Raw genomic sequence first — 20408 nt, forward strand, 5'->3', positions numbered from 1 at the left:
AAAATGATGATGATGATGATGATGATGATGATGATGATGATGATGATGATGCACATATACACATGTGCAAGAATTGCAGAAAGTTCACGACAAATTGACCCATCATCAGCACGAGAGGATGCTCTTTGTTATGGAGAAAGTTACCTTGTCATCGGTAGTTAAGGTTTTAAAAATTTGCTTTTATTTCAGTACGTAAAGAGAACTGCAGCAACATTGGCTTGACAAAACAATATTAGAAATAATGTCTGTAGCTAGAAATTTAAAACATGTTTGTGCTTGTCGAAACTTATTATTCTCATGCCAAAAGTGCACACAAAAGCCAGGAACCTGTGCTATCTATATTAAACTTCTAGTACAGTTGGTGCAAGTTCAATCTGCAAAATATGCTGCAAGCTTCGTGAGCATTTCTGTACTAGTCAGCAGTGGCATTAACATGTGTGGCAAATAATGTTCACATTTAATAGCAAATAATGTTCACATTTAATAGCAAAAGCAGCTCTCAGTTTTTTTTTTTTTTTTTGTTATAAGGAGTGATCATAATTATAGAAGCAGCAGATTCTGAATTACATTTGTCAATGTAGCAATCTGCAGAAAGTTCAGTATTCAAGATTTGGTGATTTAAGAAGGAAAACCTAGTTTTTCCCCTTTAACTGGCTTTACATTGCATTTCGATAGTAAGCATTCTCTTATCTTCTCTTGCACAGGACCGTGCATGGTGTCTGTGAATCTTTACTAAGGTACTAAGGGCTGCCAGTCCTACACCTCTGGGTCACACTGCCATGCACCGGAGGCCCATTTCCAACGGTCTACACCTTTGGCAGCTGACCATGCTGCGGTCAGGGAGGTGTGTTGTAGCTGGTTTTCAATGCTCCTGGCACCCACACAGACATTTGGTGTCATCGTGGCATGGGTGCGCACCACTTTTGCAGCACCGACGGGCGCCAACTGGAACTGCGCCCTCGCACAATATGTTGTCCCTGGTGTTGTGCCGGCCACTGTCTGTGCCCTCGCAGAAGCTGTTCGAGAAAGAGTCCTCCAAGGTAGAAGGCACAGTCAAGGCACTCAAAGAAGCTGAGCCGTCCAGAGTAGCCGCCAAGCCAGACACGTCTGCTGCGCCTGTGCCAGTGCCACCAAAACGGCCACTTGTGAAGAGGATCTGGGATGAGCTGGTGCACTACTATCACGGCTTCCGGCTCTTGTTCATTGACATACGAGTCTCAAGCCGGTTGGTCTATAGGGTGCTCAATGGGGATGAACTGTCTCGACGAGAGCATAAGCAGGTGCATTATTATTATTATTATTATTATTATTATTATTATTATTATTATTATTATTATTATTATTATTATTATTATTATTATTATTATTTAAATTTAGGTTTTACACCTGGTGTTGCTTCTTTTGTGTATAATTTCATGAGAGGTAGTGTCAAAATTGTTTCAGCTGTTATCCATTCTTTTTTGAAGATGTGGTAATGAGTCCTTAAAAATTAATACGAAAGCCGGAAGCCAGATAAACGAAGGTTTCATCTGGCTATGCATTAAAATAATGCTGCTTACAAAGCTGAAACTCGTTGGCATTGTAGTTGTCAGAGCAGCATCTATGGGACAAGCTGTTCCTAAGCAAACTCATTTTTGTTATTGCCTCACCTTTACCTAGGGATCTTACGTAATATTATGCATTAATAGTGCCATTCTAATTTTATCCTACCTGGCATTAGTTATACAAGGTGCTTCAGCTTCATTGTTGAAGATTTGAGTGGAAACTAAATCTAATTTGAGCTGCATATAATACTGCAAGTGTGCTGATTTAGCAGTCTCTTTCAGTTTATTGCATTTATTATAATCGCAATTCATTATATTTACTTTTTGTTTTATGACTATGCTTCTTTTCCTGCTGTGTTGTAAGGAAGATGAGATGAAGTGAATCCTCTAAAAAATGGGATGCACTTCAAGCAAATTCATGTACCCTTATTGAGCATAGTTGCCTCTTCAATTCACCACATTGAGCTATCATAGATGTGTGCAGCCATATAAAAAAATAAATGTGCAGGCAGCACAGACCATTTTAACGCAAATGTGCTATGTTTTGACGTGAAACATCTTTAAAATTGGTCTAGGGGGTCGCTTGCTAAAACCACATGTAATGAAAACATGCTATACTATTATCGCTTATATCTTTGCAACCATACTACCTACATGTCTTATGTTGGTATTCTATAGTGGAAAAAAGCCATTACTTGATCATACATGTGTCACATGCACAGATGGTACTATTGTATCATGCATGATGCAGTTGAAGCTAAATTTAGCTTTGCGTGCAGCATTCAGAGAGGCATGGCTTGGCAGTACATCTGTCACTCCGAGCAGGAGTGATCACATTTGAGAGTGCTCACTATGCCACAGCAGGTATAATTAATCAAACTCGGACTAGTGCTCATCAGCAGTTATACAGTGAAAGCTCGTTAATTCAAACTTCACTAATTCGAATTTATGTATTATTCGAACTGTATGATTTCGTCCGGCCAAGCTCCACAAACGTCTATGCATAAAAAAGCCTGTTAATTCTAACGGGCGAAGGTTCTGCCATGGATAACTTGAACTATGCACCACCGTGCCGGCGACTTGGCACCTGGCACACGGCCAGAGAAATGTGCCTACTGCCTACACACAAGGCTGCGTCGCCCTGCCTCCTCTCCATTCTACGTTGACCTCCGAGACTTCTTGCCCGTCGCAAATCTCGGGGGCTTTGCAAATCTCCTTTGCTGACCATGTCAACGTGGACGAGAGTGCAGTGGTGTGTGGTGCGCTGACATATGAGGACATAATTTCTCAGGTCAGAAGCGCTGAACCAGTCGCTGCCAGTGACGAGGAGGAGGAGGAAGACGAAGCACCAGTGCGGCCCTTTGCTGTGGAGGTCATGGCTGGATTGAATGCTGCTCGTTTCTTCTTCAGTTTTGAAGAAGGCGAAGAGGAGGCCTTCCGTCACATTCGCTCGTTAGAGCAAAAAGTGCTAGCTGTCGCCTTCAAGGAAGAAAGGCAGACTACGATCATGGACTTTTTCAAGCATTCCATTTCTGACATGCACTACTGCTTCCAAATCGCGGTGTACTGTTGTTCTCCGTCAATTTCGTTAGTTTGAACTTTTGTTAATTCGAACTGAAGTGGCTTCCTCTTGCGGTTCGAATTAACGAGCTTTTACTGTAATGCCTACAAGTGTGCAAATTGTTGCAAAAATTTCACGCTTGCTTGGCTATGGCACCCCGCGTTTGACACGTAGAGTCCAGAAATGGCGTGGAGAGGCTCAGGCAGCACAACAAAGAAATACCCAACCCCTTTGACAAAAATGGGACGTGTCTATCTCCATAGGGAGCATAAGCGCAGGAGACTAAGGCAAGCGCAGGAACCCCAACCACCTACGAGCGTGGCAGTCTTGAGCGGCACAGGGCAGTCTCGGGCGCCACCAGTAGGGGGGTCATTTCTGTACCGTAGTGCCTAAACGACCTCTGCAAAACAAATCGGCCCACTGCGAATAGGGAACAAGCATGATTGCAAAATTAAACCGTAATACCCCCACTAGCTGTAACATAAGTTAAACATGTAAGCTTTCTAATGCATGAACAAATTTAACTTGTGTATTTGGTTACGTCATTTCTGTACCCTAGTGCCCATACACCCATTGCAGCACAGTCATGTACCCAGTGCGGCTGCATTCTTGATATAGTCTATCTGCGTTTTCCTGAGGTTAAAAGTGAAACCCAGCAGCAGTTTAAAGAGCTAACGAAGAGATGGTGCAACCAGTTCATTGTGTGTCGCAAGTATATAGGTACAAAACTTGGAGCTAAGACGGGTGAGCCCAAAATGAAAAATCAAGTTATCATAGGCACTGCCAAGGGTGGGCATGGCTTTAAATATTTCTAGCCTGGCTCTCAATAGAGTCCACTTAAATTTCATGAGTGTTTTCATGTTCTGTGCCCGTCAAAGTGCAGCTACTGTGGCTAAGATTTGATCCTGCAACCATGTGCTTAACAACAATATGCCATAGCTATCAGCCACTATATCAAGTTGGTCACTGCTCTAGCAAGACCTATTAAGCCCAGTAATATCAGAAACCATTCAATTAGCAGTATTCAAGCACCTGTAGGCATGTTCCTAGATAACTACACTTCAGTAATGTGTAATGTGATTGTTAAAATTGAGCAATATATTTAACATTATAATCAACCATATTACTGTGGTATGAGAGCTGTCTTTGTCTCACTGATTTAATGTTTATGCATCTGATTATTTGATCATCCATTATGTCGGGTGAGCTGCATTCCATCACCTTGAGTCGTATAGCAAAAGTAGATTAAAGCATCTTAGTCTTTCCCCTTCCTTGTCTCCTAAAAGAAGCCTTTGAGGCTCTTTTCTGGCTTATAACATCTGCTGTCTATAGAGTCATTTTGTTACATTGTAAAAGGTTAGCCAGCTTTCTTGATAGGGCAGCATCCAAAACATTGACCACAATGTCCGCTGTGGATCATAGACATGATGTTCTTGCATATTAGTGTTTCTCTGAAACCGTGATGTTTTTTTGTTGGCGTAAGTGCAGGTTTAGTTTGAGTGAAATATACTTCTGACATATGTGCCCTCTTTTGTCCTGCAGCTTGTCCGAACAGTTTCAGATTTATTTCGACTTCTTCCATTTTCGGTGTTTATTATTGTACCATTCATGGAGTTCCTGCTACCAGTTGCCCTGAAATTGTTTCCCGGCATGCTACCATCTACATTTCAAACAACGTCTGATAAGGTACTGTGCATTTCTCCAAACTTTTTAATTTCTTCTTAATATATCAAGCATCCTGCCAGTACATTCCTTGGCCTAGTTTTGTGAACATGAAAATGGCTAAATGCTTAGTTTCCTTGCTGAACGGATGTGCAGCTGCAATATGACGTTTGTCATATTGATTTCACATACAGAAGTAGGGGCATCTTTCATTTCTGAAATGCCTGCATGGGCTGCAACAAAATTTTTCGTGTCTCTAATGCTCCTTAGACTTTTGTAGTCTTAGTACATTGTGCTGTAGGAGTTGGATACACAAGTATTGTATCCTCTTGTTTGGCAAGAGAAGTTGCATGTTTGCATTAAATACAGCTGTTGCATAGCTTTCTTGTTTCCTTAGGATGCAAAAGTGAAGAAGGAACTTAAGGTGAAACTTGAAATGGCCAAGTTCTTGCAAAACACCTTGGATGAAATGGCTGTGAAGAAACGAGGCGAAACTCATTCCCACAACGCAAAAGAATTTGCCGAGTTCTGTGAAAAGGTTTGTAGTTTCACTTTTTTTTTTCCTTTCTGTAACACAGCACCATCACTACAGTTAATATATAAAAATAGCAGTGATCTCAAAGTGGGGTGCCTCAGACATGTTGGCCCAGGGCAGGCTTCAGGACCTACTACCGTGTGCTGTGTCAGTTACTAGTGAGTGTGTTTAGATAACTTTGGCCGGGCATGTCAGGTGACCATTCTTGATTTTGATCAAAAGCATATATTTTGCTGCTTGAGTGCCAAGAAAAGATGGAATCAATCTTAGTTTTGCGGGAAAAAAAAATTGTCCTCGAGAAAAAAATTGGTATAAACACCCGGTCAGTAAGAAGTGCTTTTTTGCAAATTTTGTTGAAGTGCATTTTGGTTAGCTCCCACCCAAAAAAGTGTTGAAATTATGGTTCTAAAAATACTTGGTGACAGAGTATAAGTAAATTGTATCGATTCTAATTAATTGTTACAGAGTATGGCTGCTTTCATACTCTAAAATCGCAAAAAACGGTGCATACCACAATATTGGTCAAACTTTAGGTTTTTTTCCTCTCTATTGGTGAAAAGCACAGTTTTCTAATTTTGTCAGCCTGTTGCCATGAAAGTTGCTAAAATTTGAGGCAACTATCTGTGCCCAAGCAGCACTAAAAATTCATGATAACACAATAAACACTCAAGTTTAGGCCTTTTGTTACATTAGCAGTACATTAAAAATCTCTTTTTTAAAGGCCATCCTCAATTTTCTTCAAAATTTTGCAAATTAAAGCTAATGATTTGATCAGATGTAATCTGGAAAAACATGTTACATCATTTCTTTTGTTTCAGAATTACAAAGTGAGAAATGTGATCGAATAAATAGTACCGCCACTGCGACATACGGGGTCCGCATGTGCTTGTGGTTGCAGGTTTCTTTCTTTTGCGACACAAAAATGTTCCAAGATGGTTCAGAAAGTGAGCATGGACAAAACAAAGTTTGGGCTGAAAACACGCAGTGCCTTCTTGAACAAGAATCGTGAAATCTGTGCATGAGTGCAGGGACAGAACGTTGGCCATTGTCACATGGCTTGGAGCGCTTGCTCTTGATATCGGGCCTTTAAGGGTGTCCAGCATGCAGTTTATTAGAGACTTAATGGAGTGGATGAAAGAACAGTGTTTTCAGTTGTACACAGGGTAGTAACTCGATCAATAAGAGAGCGCACAGAGAACTTTCAGTGAGCGAACACCACATTAAAGGAATAGTCTCTGCACTGTTGTTGATGCACTGTTGTCGATGCACTGTTGTCGATGCACTGTTGTCGATGCACTGTTGTCGACGGTTTGTTGAGGTTTCCACATTCTGTTATATGAACTGTGCACAAAAATATTAATAACTTATTTCACTTAGTCTCTCTTGAATTCATATTAAAGAAAGGTTTCCTTTTGTTGAAAGTGCTTCACCTGCTCTGCTGTGAGTGGGGATGTGTCCTGTGTAGGAGCTGGCTGCCCAAGTTCAATATGTTCTTTACTAAATTTTTTTTAAAGATAAGAGAGTCTGGAGAAGATACAACAAATGAAGAAATTTTGAAGTTTTCAAAGCTGTTTGAAGATGAAATTACTCTGGACAGTCTGACACGACCTCAGCTCACTGCACTCTGCCGGCTTCTGGAGCTGCAACCTATTGGCACAAACAACTTTCTCCGATTTCAGTTGCGCATGAAACTGCGAAGCCTGAAGGCTGATGACCAGGTGAGCAAATGGACCATCTTACTGAGCCAGATTGTTATCTTATTTGTTTAATGTGAAGAATGAATTGTCTCCACATGTCTGATGCTGTTATTGCAGGTTTGCATAAAATATATTAGCAGATAATCTTAAATGTACTCTAAGCATCTGTAGGTATTCTATTAATTTGTCCTGATTGTGCTTTTGTTCTATTAATTTGTCCTGATTGTGCTATTAATGTGTCCTGATTGATCTCTTGTACAAATGGGCCTTTCAGGCATCATATATTATTTTTTGTATTTTGAGGTTTTATTATAATTATTAGACAAGATACAATACAAAGAAATATTATACAGGAGGAATTACCAAGGTCAAAGACTGTAATGGAACCTTAAGCCCTCCTCCTGTATAATATTTCTTTGTACTGTATCTTGTGTAATATTACGGGTTTAATAGTACAGTCTCTTAGAACCTGCCTAGCTTAATTGTCAATTGAGGACTCCAGGGAAACAACTATGTAGGAACTCTGATTACGTCCTAAAGGGACTGCACAGTAGTGTTGCCTAAATGTATAAATAGGGAAACAGTAATATAGCTTTGGTGCCTCACCCTGCATCACTGTGGCATGTAAAGCTGCCACTTGCAATCAATCCCTAGTGTCCAGAATTGTAGTGGTTGTCAAGGTAGTTGATACTACGTCAATAAAAGATTTTCTAGTCTATTAATTTTCTTGAATCGCAGCCAGCTATGGCTTAGTCACAACTTGGGCCCACGTATTGGAATGGTTATTTTGAATTGATTTTGAGTAGTTGCTAACAGTGACATATTGGTTTGGGAACCAGTGACAAAGGTTCACAGGAATGGATTTTGAAGGAAACCATTTCAAAGTCTTGGCCCACAAATTCATTCTGCAGCAGAGCAGCAAGCGACCTCTCATATGATGTGAACTGGGCAGTGGTGTTTGGCACCTCAGCGCACTTAGGACTGAGTGCTCAGTACGTACTGAATGCACTTTCGGGGTGCAAGCTGCGTCATTGGTGTGGCGTGCCATGCACAACTCGATGACCAATGGCTGCATTACACAAACTGTTTTTGCACACAAATTGCCGGGACCTGCAATTGGAAGTAGGCATTCTGTGCACTTACAAGCACCAGAAGCGTGCAGTGCTCCATATGCATCATTGGTCACCACTGAAATAGCCAGCAACTAGATCATGGAAACAATATGGCATATCCTTGAAGGCAACTACTGTATTTGCGTGATTCTAACGCGCACTTTTTTTGAATGATATGTGCATTCAAATTTGCATGCGTGTTTCAATCGTAACTAATTCTACTGAAAATAAAAAAGAAACTAATCTTACTAAACATACAAAGCTAAATGCAAGGTAGCTAGCTAGACTGCGGTTGAACGGACATCGTTTGTTTATGCCTCGATTTGCAGTCCCCATTTTACAGTTTGCTGTACTCCTGTCATAGCGCTTCTGCTCAGACGCCTTTTGTCGTGGTAGTCCAGTGGCAGGATGAAAAAAAAAGATGTGGCTTGCCTTTGTCTGTTCCATAAAATCGCTTCAACACGCTACATGTTGACTAAGGTTTCGTTACTTGATGTACCCTGTAGAATCAGGAGCAAGTTATCTTTTTTTATTTGGGTGGTAATATAACTGCGTGTTACAATCGGGGGTGCAGTAGAATCGTGCAAATATAGTATTAGGTGCAAAAGGCTGTCACAGCTAGTAATGGCATCATTTCTTAATTGAAAGCTATCTTGGGTCATTTCTCGCAACAGTAGGCTCAAACGCCAGTCAAAGGGCCCCTGACCAGGTTTGACCATTGCAAATAGAGAAGCATGGCGCATAGATAATGAGGTGCCGACCGGGTCTGTGAAGTACCAAGCTGCTGCATGGCATGAAACAGCTGAAATTTCACACACAAGCCTGCGCGCCTTTCATCTAGAGGGAGCCCCATTTCCAACCATAGTGAAGGTCACATGCACAAATGCCTTTACATAAGACACACTGCCTGCAACATCACCTATTATTGCTTGTTGTCTCAGAAAATTGATGAACAGAGAATGCACAATACCACCACTGTGAATGCACCGCTAATCAAAAAGAAGAGGAGAAAAAGAAGGCAGGTGGGGCTCCCGGTGTGAATGTGTTGTGGTCCTTCAGTATAGGAAAAGGCATGGAAGAAAAGTCTTGCAGATGTTAGTCGAGGCAAGAGAAAAGAGTGTCTACACTGGTAGTGAAGCTTGCCACCTTGGAGCATGGAAAGGGGACATTTAAATTTCTCCTATCTCCTCTAATAATTAACTAACTTGAAAAATTCTTGTTCTAAGACGCTCCCTAGACGCCACCCTATAACTTCTGGTGTATGACCAAAATTTGCAATGGAGCCTGGTGAGGGCCCCTGCGGAATGCTTGGAAGTTTCTACAGCTATTACAGAAATGCAAAAGGGAGCACATGGAATGGCACAACAGAGGGCTTCCTCTGCACTTGTTCACAACTGTCACTGATGTTGCCTAACTCTACTTTCACTGGTTCCTTCAGTTTACTCTCACAGTTCGTTCACAAAGCGGCCACTTGCAACCTCACTGCCGCATCTGCCTAGCACTATGGTTTTGTGTTGGTTGCTGCAAGTCATGCAGGGAGGGTCAAATGTAATGCAGCATCTTACAGTTGAAAACATTTGAGGAATTATTTCTGTGAGGTATTAGCCTGACCAAAGTTAGTTCATGACAACACGTGCGTCATGGCATAAACAGTGGGCAGGGTTTTACTGTATACCTTTTGATGTTGTACAGTGTGTGTGACCACAATCAGATTTGTTTTCTTTAGCATTGCAAACAACTTTTTTACAATATAAGCTTTATGGCCTTTATGATAACTTTATTAGCCCTTGAAAACGTTCCTGCAATTTACAGTTGGTGCTTTGTAGATTATACATGTTGTGAATGGTTAAATATATCTGCAGATGATTCACAAGGAAGGCATTGACTCCTTGACGGTGACGGAGCTGCAAGCGGCCTCCCGAGCAAGAGGCATGCGAGCCATGGGATTACCTGAGTCCAAACTTCGCTATCAGCTGGCTCAGTGGCTGGACCTCAGCCTCAATGAAAACATCCCTCCCTCACTGCTGTTGTTGTCGCGTGCTATGTTGCTGTCTGAGGCTTTGCCTCCAACAGAACAACTCAAGGCCACTATCTCTACTTTACCCAAGGAAGCGGTAAGTATCCTAGCACACATATGGGAAGCAACTCAGCACAAGATTTATGAGATAATTATTCTCATAAAATGCAAAGACCCTTTTCTAGTCTGAACAGATCAACTGAGGTTTCACGTGAAGTGTGAACAAATGTTACAGGTGTTATTGCCTGCAGCATTCATTGTGAGCAATTGCACCTGCAAGAATGTCAGGCCGTGTGGCAGTAACGAAAGCTTACTACGCAATGTACGCATTATGTGTATTATGTACCCAAATATACACCTCGGTCTACTATGTGCAAGGGGCGCATGTGTGCTCAGGGCAGCATGGGCTTTTAGAAAGCACAATGGAGCAAGCCAGGGGCCACTGGGAAACTAATTTTGGGTGATGCCTACACTTAAGTTGATGAGCTTCCCACCAACAGATTATCAACTGCAAAAACAATCAAAGGAGAGACTGATGCACTTTTATGTGCACCACATGAAGATGGCGCAACACATACTTGTGTAGCTGCGGCGGACGAGATGCGTGCTTGTGAAATGCGGGTGTGGCCCATGGACAGATAATTTCAAAAATATTTATTTGTGAAATTATGTCGCCCTTACACAAGAATATAACTGCATTTTAACGGAATGATATGTCAATATAACTAAGCAAAGTGTCAATATTCGCAACTTTGTTATATTGAGGTTTAACTCTATATTAATCATAGAGATAATTCAGCAGTTCTTAAAAGCATAAACCACATGAGGACCACCTTGATAAACAAAAGTCAGTTCCTTACAGCTATGGCAACACTTGTCGGCTGCTTTCTCATGCCGGCACACAATTGCTATCACACTCATACAGTGTTGCTTCCAGCATAAGACTACATAAACAAAATCCTGACTACAGATTATTTGGCTCAGTGGCTATGGTGTTGGGCTGCTGAGCACGAGGTCGCGGGATCGAATCTCGGCCACGGCGGCCGCATTTCGATGGGGGCGAAATGTGAAAACACCCCTGTACTTAGATTTAGGTGCACGTTAACGAACCCCAGGTGGTCGAAATTTCTGGAGTCCTCCACTACGGCGTGCCTCATAATCAGAAAGTGGTTTCGGCACGTAAAACCCCATAATTTTTTTTTTTTTTTATGCGAAGCATATTACGAGAGCTCAACCCAGCTCCTCAGGCGCGGCGGTGTCGCCTTGAAACCACGTGACACCGTGACGTCACGACAGAGGAGAAGTGGCTTTGGCTCAACTCTTGCAAGACGGGCTGGGTGGGAATCGAACCAGGGTCTCCGGAGTGTGGGACGGAGACGCTACCACTGAGCCACGAGTACGATGCTTCAAAGCGGTACAAAAGCGCCTCTAGTGAATGCGGTGTTGCCTTAGAAACGAGCTGTTTCTAAGGCGTGCGTCTCTTGCTCAGGCGCACATTTCGTTGCCGCGCCGAACGCTGCTTTGCTCGACGCTCACCGCGTCCAATGCGGGGCGCGTAGTCGCTGCCCTGTAGCCCATTGTCTTACACCCCTTGGCGGGTCGACGGGAACGCTGTCGCGTTCCAATCTTGAAGGCGAAGCAGTAATGCATGAGTTGTTTCTTCGTCTAGCCGAACCAAATATAGCCAAGCAACAGCAGTTCACCAGGCTAAACAGTGGTTCAACAACTAAAGTAAAGGCTAGTATGCTTCGCATCCTGGGCTTAACCTTACCTAAGCCACAGCCATTTTTTTTTACTACAGATTAAATAGTTCTTATAATAATCCACACAGCCATTGCAGGGCTGGACAGCCTGGATGGTAAGCTTGTGTTGCACTGGGAAAAATAGGCACTGTAAACCTCACTTTTTGGTTCCCTTAACCTCAACGGCACACAATCATGTTCATTTTTCTCTATTTTCTGTAAACAGGATTTATGGGCATGTTGAAGAACCCCAGGCAGTCAAAATTAATTCGGCGCCCTCCACTACGGTGTTTCTCATAGCCCCGGTGTTTCATTGGTATACATTAGACCCCATGAATCAGTCAATCAATTTTTCTATAAAAGTAGCATTTAGCAGTCAGTGAGTTTAAGTACTGTGATCAGTAATGGTGATTATTTTAATATGTCACCATTAATGACAAAGCTTAATTATACATCGAAAATGGGCATTGAACATAGAATAATGGCAGTATGTTAGGACACATTCATTCCTGTGCTCCCTTATGCACTTTGCCTATGTTGACAACCTGCTGTGTTGGTGAAAAAGCTTTGGCCTTGTGCTGCTAAACTTGAGAGTGTGGACCAGAATCCCGGCCTGGGTGGCCACATTTTAATGGGGGTGAAATGCAAAAAACACTTGTGTATCATGCATTAGGTGCACGTTAAAAAACCCCAGGTGGTCACAGTTAATCACGAGTCCCGCACTACAGCATGCTTTACAATCATATCATGGTTTTGGCGTGTACTACTCCATAATTAATTTCTTTTTTTTTTCTTTTTTGCCTATGGTGACATATGCTTCACTTTTCCAGCATGTAGTGTCATGTTCTGCCACAAGAAACTCACAATAAGTTCCAAAACATTCATCACAACAAATTCCCGAGTTATGGTGTACCCTAGACAACATATTTTATTTCGGACAATATGGCTAATACCATCATCATGTACATTATTGGGCGATCACAACTACCAACTACAGCCAAACCTTGCTCTTACCAACCTCAGTTTAATGAAGGCAGAACTGTAAACTTTTTTCACTACCTGATCTTAGTTCCATGAAAACAGTGTACATTTTTTTACATAATTTGGCAAAATAAGCGTATTCAGCAGCCTTGATTTAATGAAGTCCATGTGCACCACATGCATGTACATGGAGCTTTTGTGACCACCAAATTAAAAGAAAAGCTTCCCGACACAGAATCCGTTATTTGCTTGCAAACATTACCAGCGAGCAGTAAAAAAAAGCTGAATATCAAGCGGAGGACAGAATGCACCACTGGACAATGTGTTATGTTAATACGAAAGCCGCGCTGAGCTTGCTTTATCCCTATTCACAGATATGCTAGCACTAAGTGCAATAAGCACTCTGCTGCAATCTTTGCTGCGATTTAATCTCTGAGACACTGCTCAGTGCCCACACACTGCAGTGCTTTTGATTCCGTAATCATTGCTCTATTTTATTATGGGATATTGTTCATAAATGCACACTAAGAACATGCTTTCTGCCACTACTGTTCTAGGAACCTGTGAAGAAATTTTCTGAAACTTAGAAACCTCAACTAAATGAAGATCATAATTTAACAGAGTTTTTCACAGCAAGCACAACATCATTATATCAAGCTCCGACTAGTACTTTGTGTCAGTTTGAGCACAGAGTCGGGGGATTACTCAAGAGGGGCAATTACATCTTAAGATGCATCACTTGGCGTGAGCACGGAAGAAATCGCTGGACCTCAATTTCTGGACCAGTTCTTTTGCTATCTCCAACACTACTTAATCTATCTTATGAGTGGTACACCAAGAAAAATACTAAAAACTAAAAAATGATGTGGCAATGGTGCTGGCAACGTTACATTGTGTAAGAACTAAGTGAGCTTGCCCTGTTTTGCAGTGCTGTTGTACTGTGCACATCAGACAAAAATGACCTACAAATATCTAATTTTTTCACTGGCAGTTCTCTCTCATATTTTTACAGAATGATAGCCACGTATACTTTTAGATGCCTTTTTTTTTCTGGTCTGTATGATATTTATGATAATTTGATTAGCTTTGTGGTAATTCTGGGTATAATTAGGAATTTTTCTGCTTCAAATGCCGTGGATAGTGTTACTGCTTTCTTCCAACCAGTGGGAAAGAAAGTTGAGCTGGGGCAGAAGAATGGGCAGAAATTTTTGTTAATGGCTCACTTTGCAGATATATGTTTTCAGTTATATGGCTTGGACAAAGATGTTTACTGTATTGTCACTGTGGCTTGTTTGCAGGTTACAGAGGCCAAGTACAAGATTGGTGAACGTGAAGGGAAAGTGGACAATCGTACCAAAATTGAGATCATCCAACAAGAAGAAGAAGCTATTAAGAAGGAAAAGGAAGAAATTGAAGTAGCAGTTGAAAGTGAAGTGCGTACATGTTCTTTATTAGTATCTTTAGCTTTGTGCACACGTGTGTGTTTACATATGCACGTAAGGTGTGCAGTTTACAACTGGACACACTACTGATTGTTTTCTCCTGTGGTAAACTGCCACAGTGGCAGTAACACAAAGATTTTTAGACTTGTGCTGTCGCTGGGCCTAAACTTTCTGAAGGGATACGGATACAAAAGTTGGTGGGTGGTTTTTTGCACCTGAACAAAAGTTCAACTGTTAAAAATTACGAATACAACAAGCTGCTTTGAAAAAAGGAACGAGAAACATCTTTTTTTGCGATTTTCTGTTGCGCCTTGCCTCCAAGCGGCCACCAGCAGAAGCTGAAATTTGACATCATGACGCACGCACACACACACACACACACACACACACACACACACACACCCCGCGCGCGGCCTAGGTCAGTCACAGTTGTCGCAGTCTTTCCGGAGTGTCGGTCCCTTGCAGCGTTTGTTTATCGCCGTCGGCGATGTTCACCCGTGGTCTGTCTGAAATATTATCCTCGTCGGCGCTCCACGCAGGTGGTGCGTCTTCCACGCATGTTCCCACGGTCGTCGATCGGTATTGACGCATTCGTCGCGGCGGAAGGAAATGCCCAGACATTACTGTGCCCTATGCTGTTATAACAGCATCGTCGGTCGTGACACGCCGTCACACACATTTCCTAGAGACAAGAAGGTGCGTTTACAAGCGTGGAGACTTCTAAAAAATGGCTTCATTTGCGCTGACCACTTCATCGACGATGATTGTGCGACCAGGCCGGCTGTGCTGAAAAAGCGTTGGCATGCCGCTGAAAAGGCTCCTGTTGAGGCAATACAATTCAAAGAGCGGGTGCTTAGTGGTGGATTCATAACTCTCGGTTGTGTTCACCACATTTTGTTGCTCTGTGCAACAGATACTCTCTCTTCCTGTCGGCATGTAGCCGCAGTGGTTACCGCAGGAGCACCTGTTGAAAGAAGGGGAATTACCCTTTCATTCGCTGTGCAAGAACAGATATTTTCGGGTTGTGACAGAAATTGTTCACCCTGCCGATGCATGTTTTTGTCACAAAACAAAATGGTCATGTTGTGTACACTTTCGCTGCGTCTAGTGTTGAATGAAAGCATATGAGCGCTGTTTTAATTGATCAAATATACAAAACACAGCTAGTGAATTAATGCCAGACAGTAGCATGCATGTGTAGTAATCTAAAATGCACAGCGTATTTATCTACGTCGCCTTCTCGCACGTTGCTTTTCAACTTGAAGCAAAAAATGAAGGATTTTCATAGGTCTCTGCATGATCATGCGTCGGGTTTCATGACTTGATTGTTCGCGCAGCATTTCCCTCGTAAATGTCACAGCCAAAGTCTTTCCTTTTTCTATGGCCACAGAATCGAAGTAGCTAAGTGATATGGTCGATGAGTCCCTAGCACAGCCACCCATCTTAACGAGTTTAACCAGTAAATGGCTTCTAATGGCGTGCATGTTACAGTAGCTGTAAACACAGGGCTATGAAACAGCTGGAAAATTCTACACATGCCATACCTCGTCGCGCAATAACGAAGTGCGCAGCGGTTGAAAGCCAACAGCGTAGGTAATCACAAAGCGACAAGCTACAACGCTACCTGTGATTCAGCCGTAATAGCTGCCTTTCTGTCTCAACGTGGGTCACGAAACTAGGCATTTTACATCCTATATAGCATAACTTTATGAACTGCTGCCGCCGCACTTGAAGTTTACTAGAAAAAAGGCTTACCATGTTGCTGGCTTGAGCTGCCTGACCGGCACGTCCACGGCCGCCCGCTCTCCTTCGTCGCTTGACGCGGAAAGTTCGTAACCGTAAGCGGTTATATTTCTTGCCAAGTTGGAACGGTTCTTGTCTCCAGACGTGTACACATCGCTGGTAGAGACACCAGAACCTGAATCCATGCTCGCGATGGCGGCGGCGGCGCGCCTCGAATGACCACGGCCGGCCGGCTAGCTATCCGACGAGGGTGTCGTGACGTCACACTTTCCAACTCGCTTGGGCCGGGCGGCGTTGCGCACGCTCACAGAAATGCCAAAAATAAAGCCATCCGCTGAAAAATGAGCTAAGTGACTACTTGTTTTCGGTGTACTTGCACACTGAGGACTCATTTTCAGTATTTTTGTAAAATGTTCAGATTTGGTGTCCGTATCCCTTTAAAGGTGTTGTCTCATTCAAGAATAGGACAGAACAGTTAAAGGTTTTAGGCAGATTTTATCTGTGCAACTAACTTTTTTGAAAGGCAGGAATATCAGCCACAAGTGAGCACCCCACTTTACTTCACAGTGCATCGCAGTACAAGGCCTTCAATGGCATCGATTGAATTGCAATAAATGTGTTTTTTCTGCACCTAAGAGGACTGTTGGTAAAAGTATTTTTTTTCTTATAGAATTTGCAACTTATAAAATTTCTAAAAATTATGTTTACAATAACTTAGTGCCCTGTGCCCTGAAATGGATACATACACATACCTGCCAACTCTTCCAAATTTTCTGTAAGATGTACGAATTTCGAGCAGTCTTACGATTTTACGAATCTTGCTTGAAATTTCGCTTGAAATTTTGCAGAAAACATTTTATTTGCAGGAAAAAAACATGAAAATGTAGTAAAACTACACCCTGGTACCTTGCACTGACACGAGATGGCAATACCTATGCATGATACTGTTACGGTGGGAAAAGAGAACAAGGTCGTCGATGGTGAAGAGGGCGAAGTGGCAAGAGCCTCTCGGGATTCTCAGCAGCTGTGTATATACGCTTTGTAAATACACCGTGTAGATAGTTTTATACCCGTGACATTTTGGTGGAGGTGCTGGGTAGACGTCTTTCTTCATGATGCGGTTGAGGTGGTGGTAATCAACGCAGAATCTCTATGAGCCGTCCTTCTTTTTGACGAGCATGACAGGAGACGCCCATGGACTCGACGTTGGTTCAATGATGTCTTTCTCTAGCATCTTCTCTACTTCCATGTTGATGACGTCCCGCTCCGAAGCTGAAACTCGGTAGGGCCGGCGATGGATGGGTGGATTATCGCCTGTATGTATACGATGTTTGACAAGTGACGTCTGGCTTAAGGGTCGGTTGTTCAGGTCGAATATATCCTTGTAAGAAAGTAATAGACTGCAAAGCTGTTCAGTGTCCGCAGGAGTGAGATTCGGGGTGATCATTTTCCTAATGTCGTCAGTACATTTGGCAGACCGGAAAGGCTCACAGGAAGCACCGACGGGAAAAGTATCAACACAACTAACTCCTAAAGCAGTGATTATAGCCAGGGTGATATCTTTAGGCAGGATCTGCTTAGCGAGCCCGAAATTCACCACAGGAGGTAGGTGCGATTGTCATTTACCCTCAGTATTGTATGCGGGACAGTAACGCTGTTCATTAGAACAATGGTAGTTATGGGAGTGAAGATGTAATCACCATCGGGAACTGGCGTAGAAGGCGACATTTCGATGTATATCAAGTCCTGCGGTGGAACGTGAACAAAATCAGTTGCTCGAAGTGGCAAGAGCCTCTTGGGATTCTCGGCAGCTGTGTATATACGCTTTGTAAATACGCCGTGTAGATAGTTTTATACCCGTGACAATATCATCATCAGCAGCTGCAAGGTTGTGACTTCTGTCGTTTACTAGGGGGTCACGAATCATATCCAAACCTCGATAGTACCGATAGCGCCTCTAGCACCTCCGCAAACCTGATGCCATGCTGTTGCCTTTGTTCGCGTGGGAGAGCACGTTTAGACTTCAGTCAGCTTCAGTCACTGCAGTGTTGGCCTCGCCTTTTCTGTGACTAGCTGCCGCGTCGGACGCAGTGCGACTCCTGCCTGTAGCGGCTTCGCAGTGCAATAGCGAGCTCGAAGCCCCGACAGTGCTTCCGAGTGTTTTTGAAACCGTACACGGCAGAATTTTCATGTTTCATGCCATCGAAGAAAGGGGAGAAGTTTGGAGTCTGCACCACGTGTGCCTGTGATGTGACCATCTCGCATGGCGGCAAGTCTGACATCAACGTCCACATCGCTTCGAAAAAGCATCAGGGATATGTGCGAGCCATGGACAGCCAGCCAAGCCTAGCAAGTTTTGTACGCAGCGACGACCTCATTGTAATTTGTGCAGAATGCCTCTTCACGGCGTTTTTAGTTGAACACAACATCCTGCTGAGTGTCGACGATCATGCCAGACCGCTTTTCTGGAAGATGTTCCCCAAATGTGAAGAAGCGAAATGTTACGCCTGTGGACGAACAAAGCCGACGTCAATTGTTCGGGAAATGGCCGCCAACGAGGAGACTCCTTTATTGGATACCCTAAAACAGCAAGTATTTTCAATCACTGTGGATAGCAGTAACAATAGGGACACGCAGCTTTACCCTATTGTTGCGACATATTTCGTTAAGTAGAGTTAAACGCTGCCTTCTTTGCCTCGGGACAATCCAAGGAGAAGTGACGGGTCACAAGATTGCAAATCTGGTTCTGGATGAGATGAAGTCTTGGAATTTACCTGTTGGAAACCTGTTGGCAATGTGTTTGGACAATGCTAATGTCATGATCGGCAAGAAAAACAGTTTCTACTGTATTGAGAGAGGCTCAACCAAGTTTTATAGGGGTTAGTTGCCTGTGCCATCTCATCAACTTGGCTGCCCACAAAGGAGCTTCATGTCTTCCTGTAAAGGTTGATGAGGCTTTGGTTGACATTTTTTTAAAGTGAAGCTTTCTTTGCCTCTTCTTTCGACTATCCCACTGATGCTGCTGCTGTGGCTGCTGCTGTCGCACACACCACGTCGGGGGGTGGTTCAGAGTGTGTATATAGATGACAGGCGCGAGTCAGAGAGGAAAGGTGACGGGAGAAACTCGTTTTCACCCCACCACGTTGAATGAGCTCAATGCTCTCTGGAGCTCCCTGGCCGTCGCCGCATTAGACACTTGACAGCTGTAATTATCCGTGACTCCCCTCAGAAGCATTGCAGAAACTGCAGCGCTTCCTTTTCTACTAATGTGCGAGGCCAGAGGGGACGCACATAGAACTGTTGGGTGAAGGGAGGAGAAGAGGCAGTTCCCATAAAAAGGGATGGGTGGAGGTGACGTGAGAAGGCAAGGAAACCCTACTACTATGCGACGGCGGTTGCGGGGAAACTGGTCGGGGCAACCGCAAAATCATTGCAAAAATAAATTGTGCCCCAGTGGAGTTTTTGCTCTTTACTCTTCAGACATGGATTTCACTTTCGGTTGTGAAAACGTGAGTCAGCTTGTCACAAAAGGTAAATCCCCTAAAAAAAAATGTGCCGCCGCGCATTTCCCTCCCCTCACTCCTCTCGTCGCAATAGTTTTGCAACAGTTTCACGAATTTCCAAATCTTCATGTTGGCAAGTATGCATACAGCATTTTGTGATAAGTGTAGAAATGTGCATAATAACATTTAATCCTGCAGACCTTGTTAAAATACTTCTTATATAAAGGTGGGACTTATAATCCGCAAAAATGGGAGTTTAGTGCACATATCTTTTTTCCTTGTGTCACATTGCTCTTAAGCATTGGCTCTTTCCATTTCAAATGAAAAATGTGTAACATCCCAGCTATATCACAAGGATAGCTTGTGTATTGCATACCTCTTCATTTTCACTTGTCACTGTAAAAACTTGCCATAAAATGTGTCACCATGGTATTTTTCCAGAGAGATATGAACGCCGTCAGTGTTTATATAATAGGAAATTAATTTGATAGCTTTTTGAGTGTTATCTTTCTTTTTTCATTTGCAGAAGTTGAAGATTAGTGGCCAGAAGCATGACGAAGAAATCAAGGAGATTCTTGAAGATAAGGCTGCCGTTATTACACAACTAGATGAAGATAGTGAGCATATATTGTATTATTCATTCACCTTAGTGTGAACCTCGCACTTTAATGTTTAATGCTCTGTAGTGTGTAATTCCCATATTATGCATGACGCTCTTAACGGCTGTGTGCTGGTGATCCTTTGGCTCAGAAAAATCACATCCATAATGCTAATGGGATTCCTGGATTAAATGCTTTTTCATGGTTATTTGAAATCAATCTTGAAAGCCTTTCAAAGGCTTCTGTGCTAACAATGGCCGCAATATCAGT

The 20408-nt window shown here is 42.9% G+C and overlaps 1 protein-coding gene across 2 annotated transcripts in view; it reads left to right on the forward strand.

The window, feature by feature from the left end:
* The window catches only part of LOC135898014 (mitochondrial proton/calcium exchanger protein-like), a 42822-nt gene that overhangs the window by 8375 nt on the left and 14039 nt on the right, over positions 1 to 20408 (forward strand). For both annotated transcript variants that reach the window (XM_070530703.1, XM_065426727.1), the window contains 7 exons: positions 705 to 1280; positions 4648 to 4791; positions 5165 to 5305; positions 6817 to 7020; positions 9974 to 10225; positions 14150 to 14284; positions 20066 to 20156. In XM_070530703.1, the coding sequence (XP_070386804.1) occupies positions 780 to 1280; positions 4648 to 4791; positions 5165 to 5305; positions 6817 to 7020; positions 9974 to 10225; positions 14150 to 14284; positions 20066 to 20156 (1468 nt within the window). In that variant the 5' untranslated portion in view covers positions 705 to 779. The remainder of the gene's footprint in view (positions 1 to 704; positions 1281 to 4647; positions 4792 to 5164; positions 5306 to 6816; positions 7021 to 9973; positions 10226 to 14149; positions 14285 to 20065; positions 20157 to 20408) is intronic.

The sequence above is a fragment of the Dermacentor albipictus genome, chromosome 1 (assembly GCF_038994185.2).
Source record: "Dermacentor albipictus isolate Rhodes 1998 colony chromosome 1, USDA_Dalb.pri_finalv2, whole genome shotgun sequence".
Lineage (NCBI taxonomy): Eukaryota > Metazoa > Arthropoda > Arachnida > Ixodida > Ixodidae > Dermacentor > Dermacentor albipictus.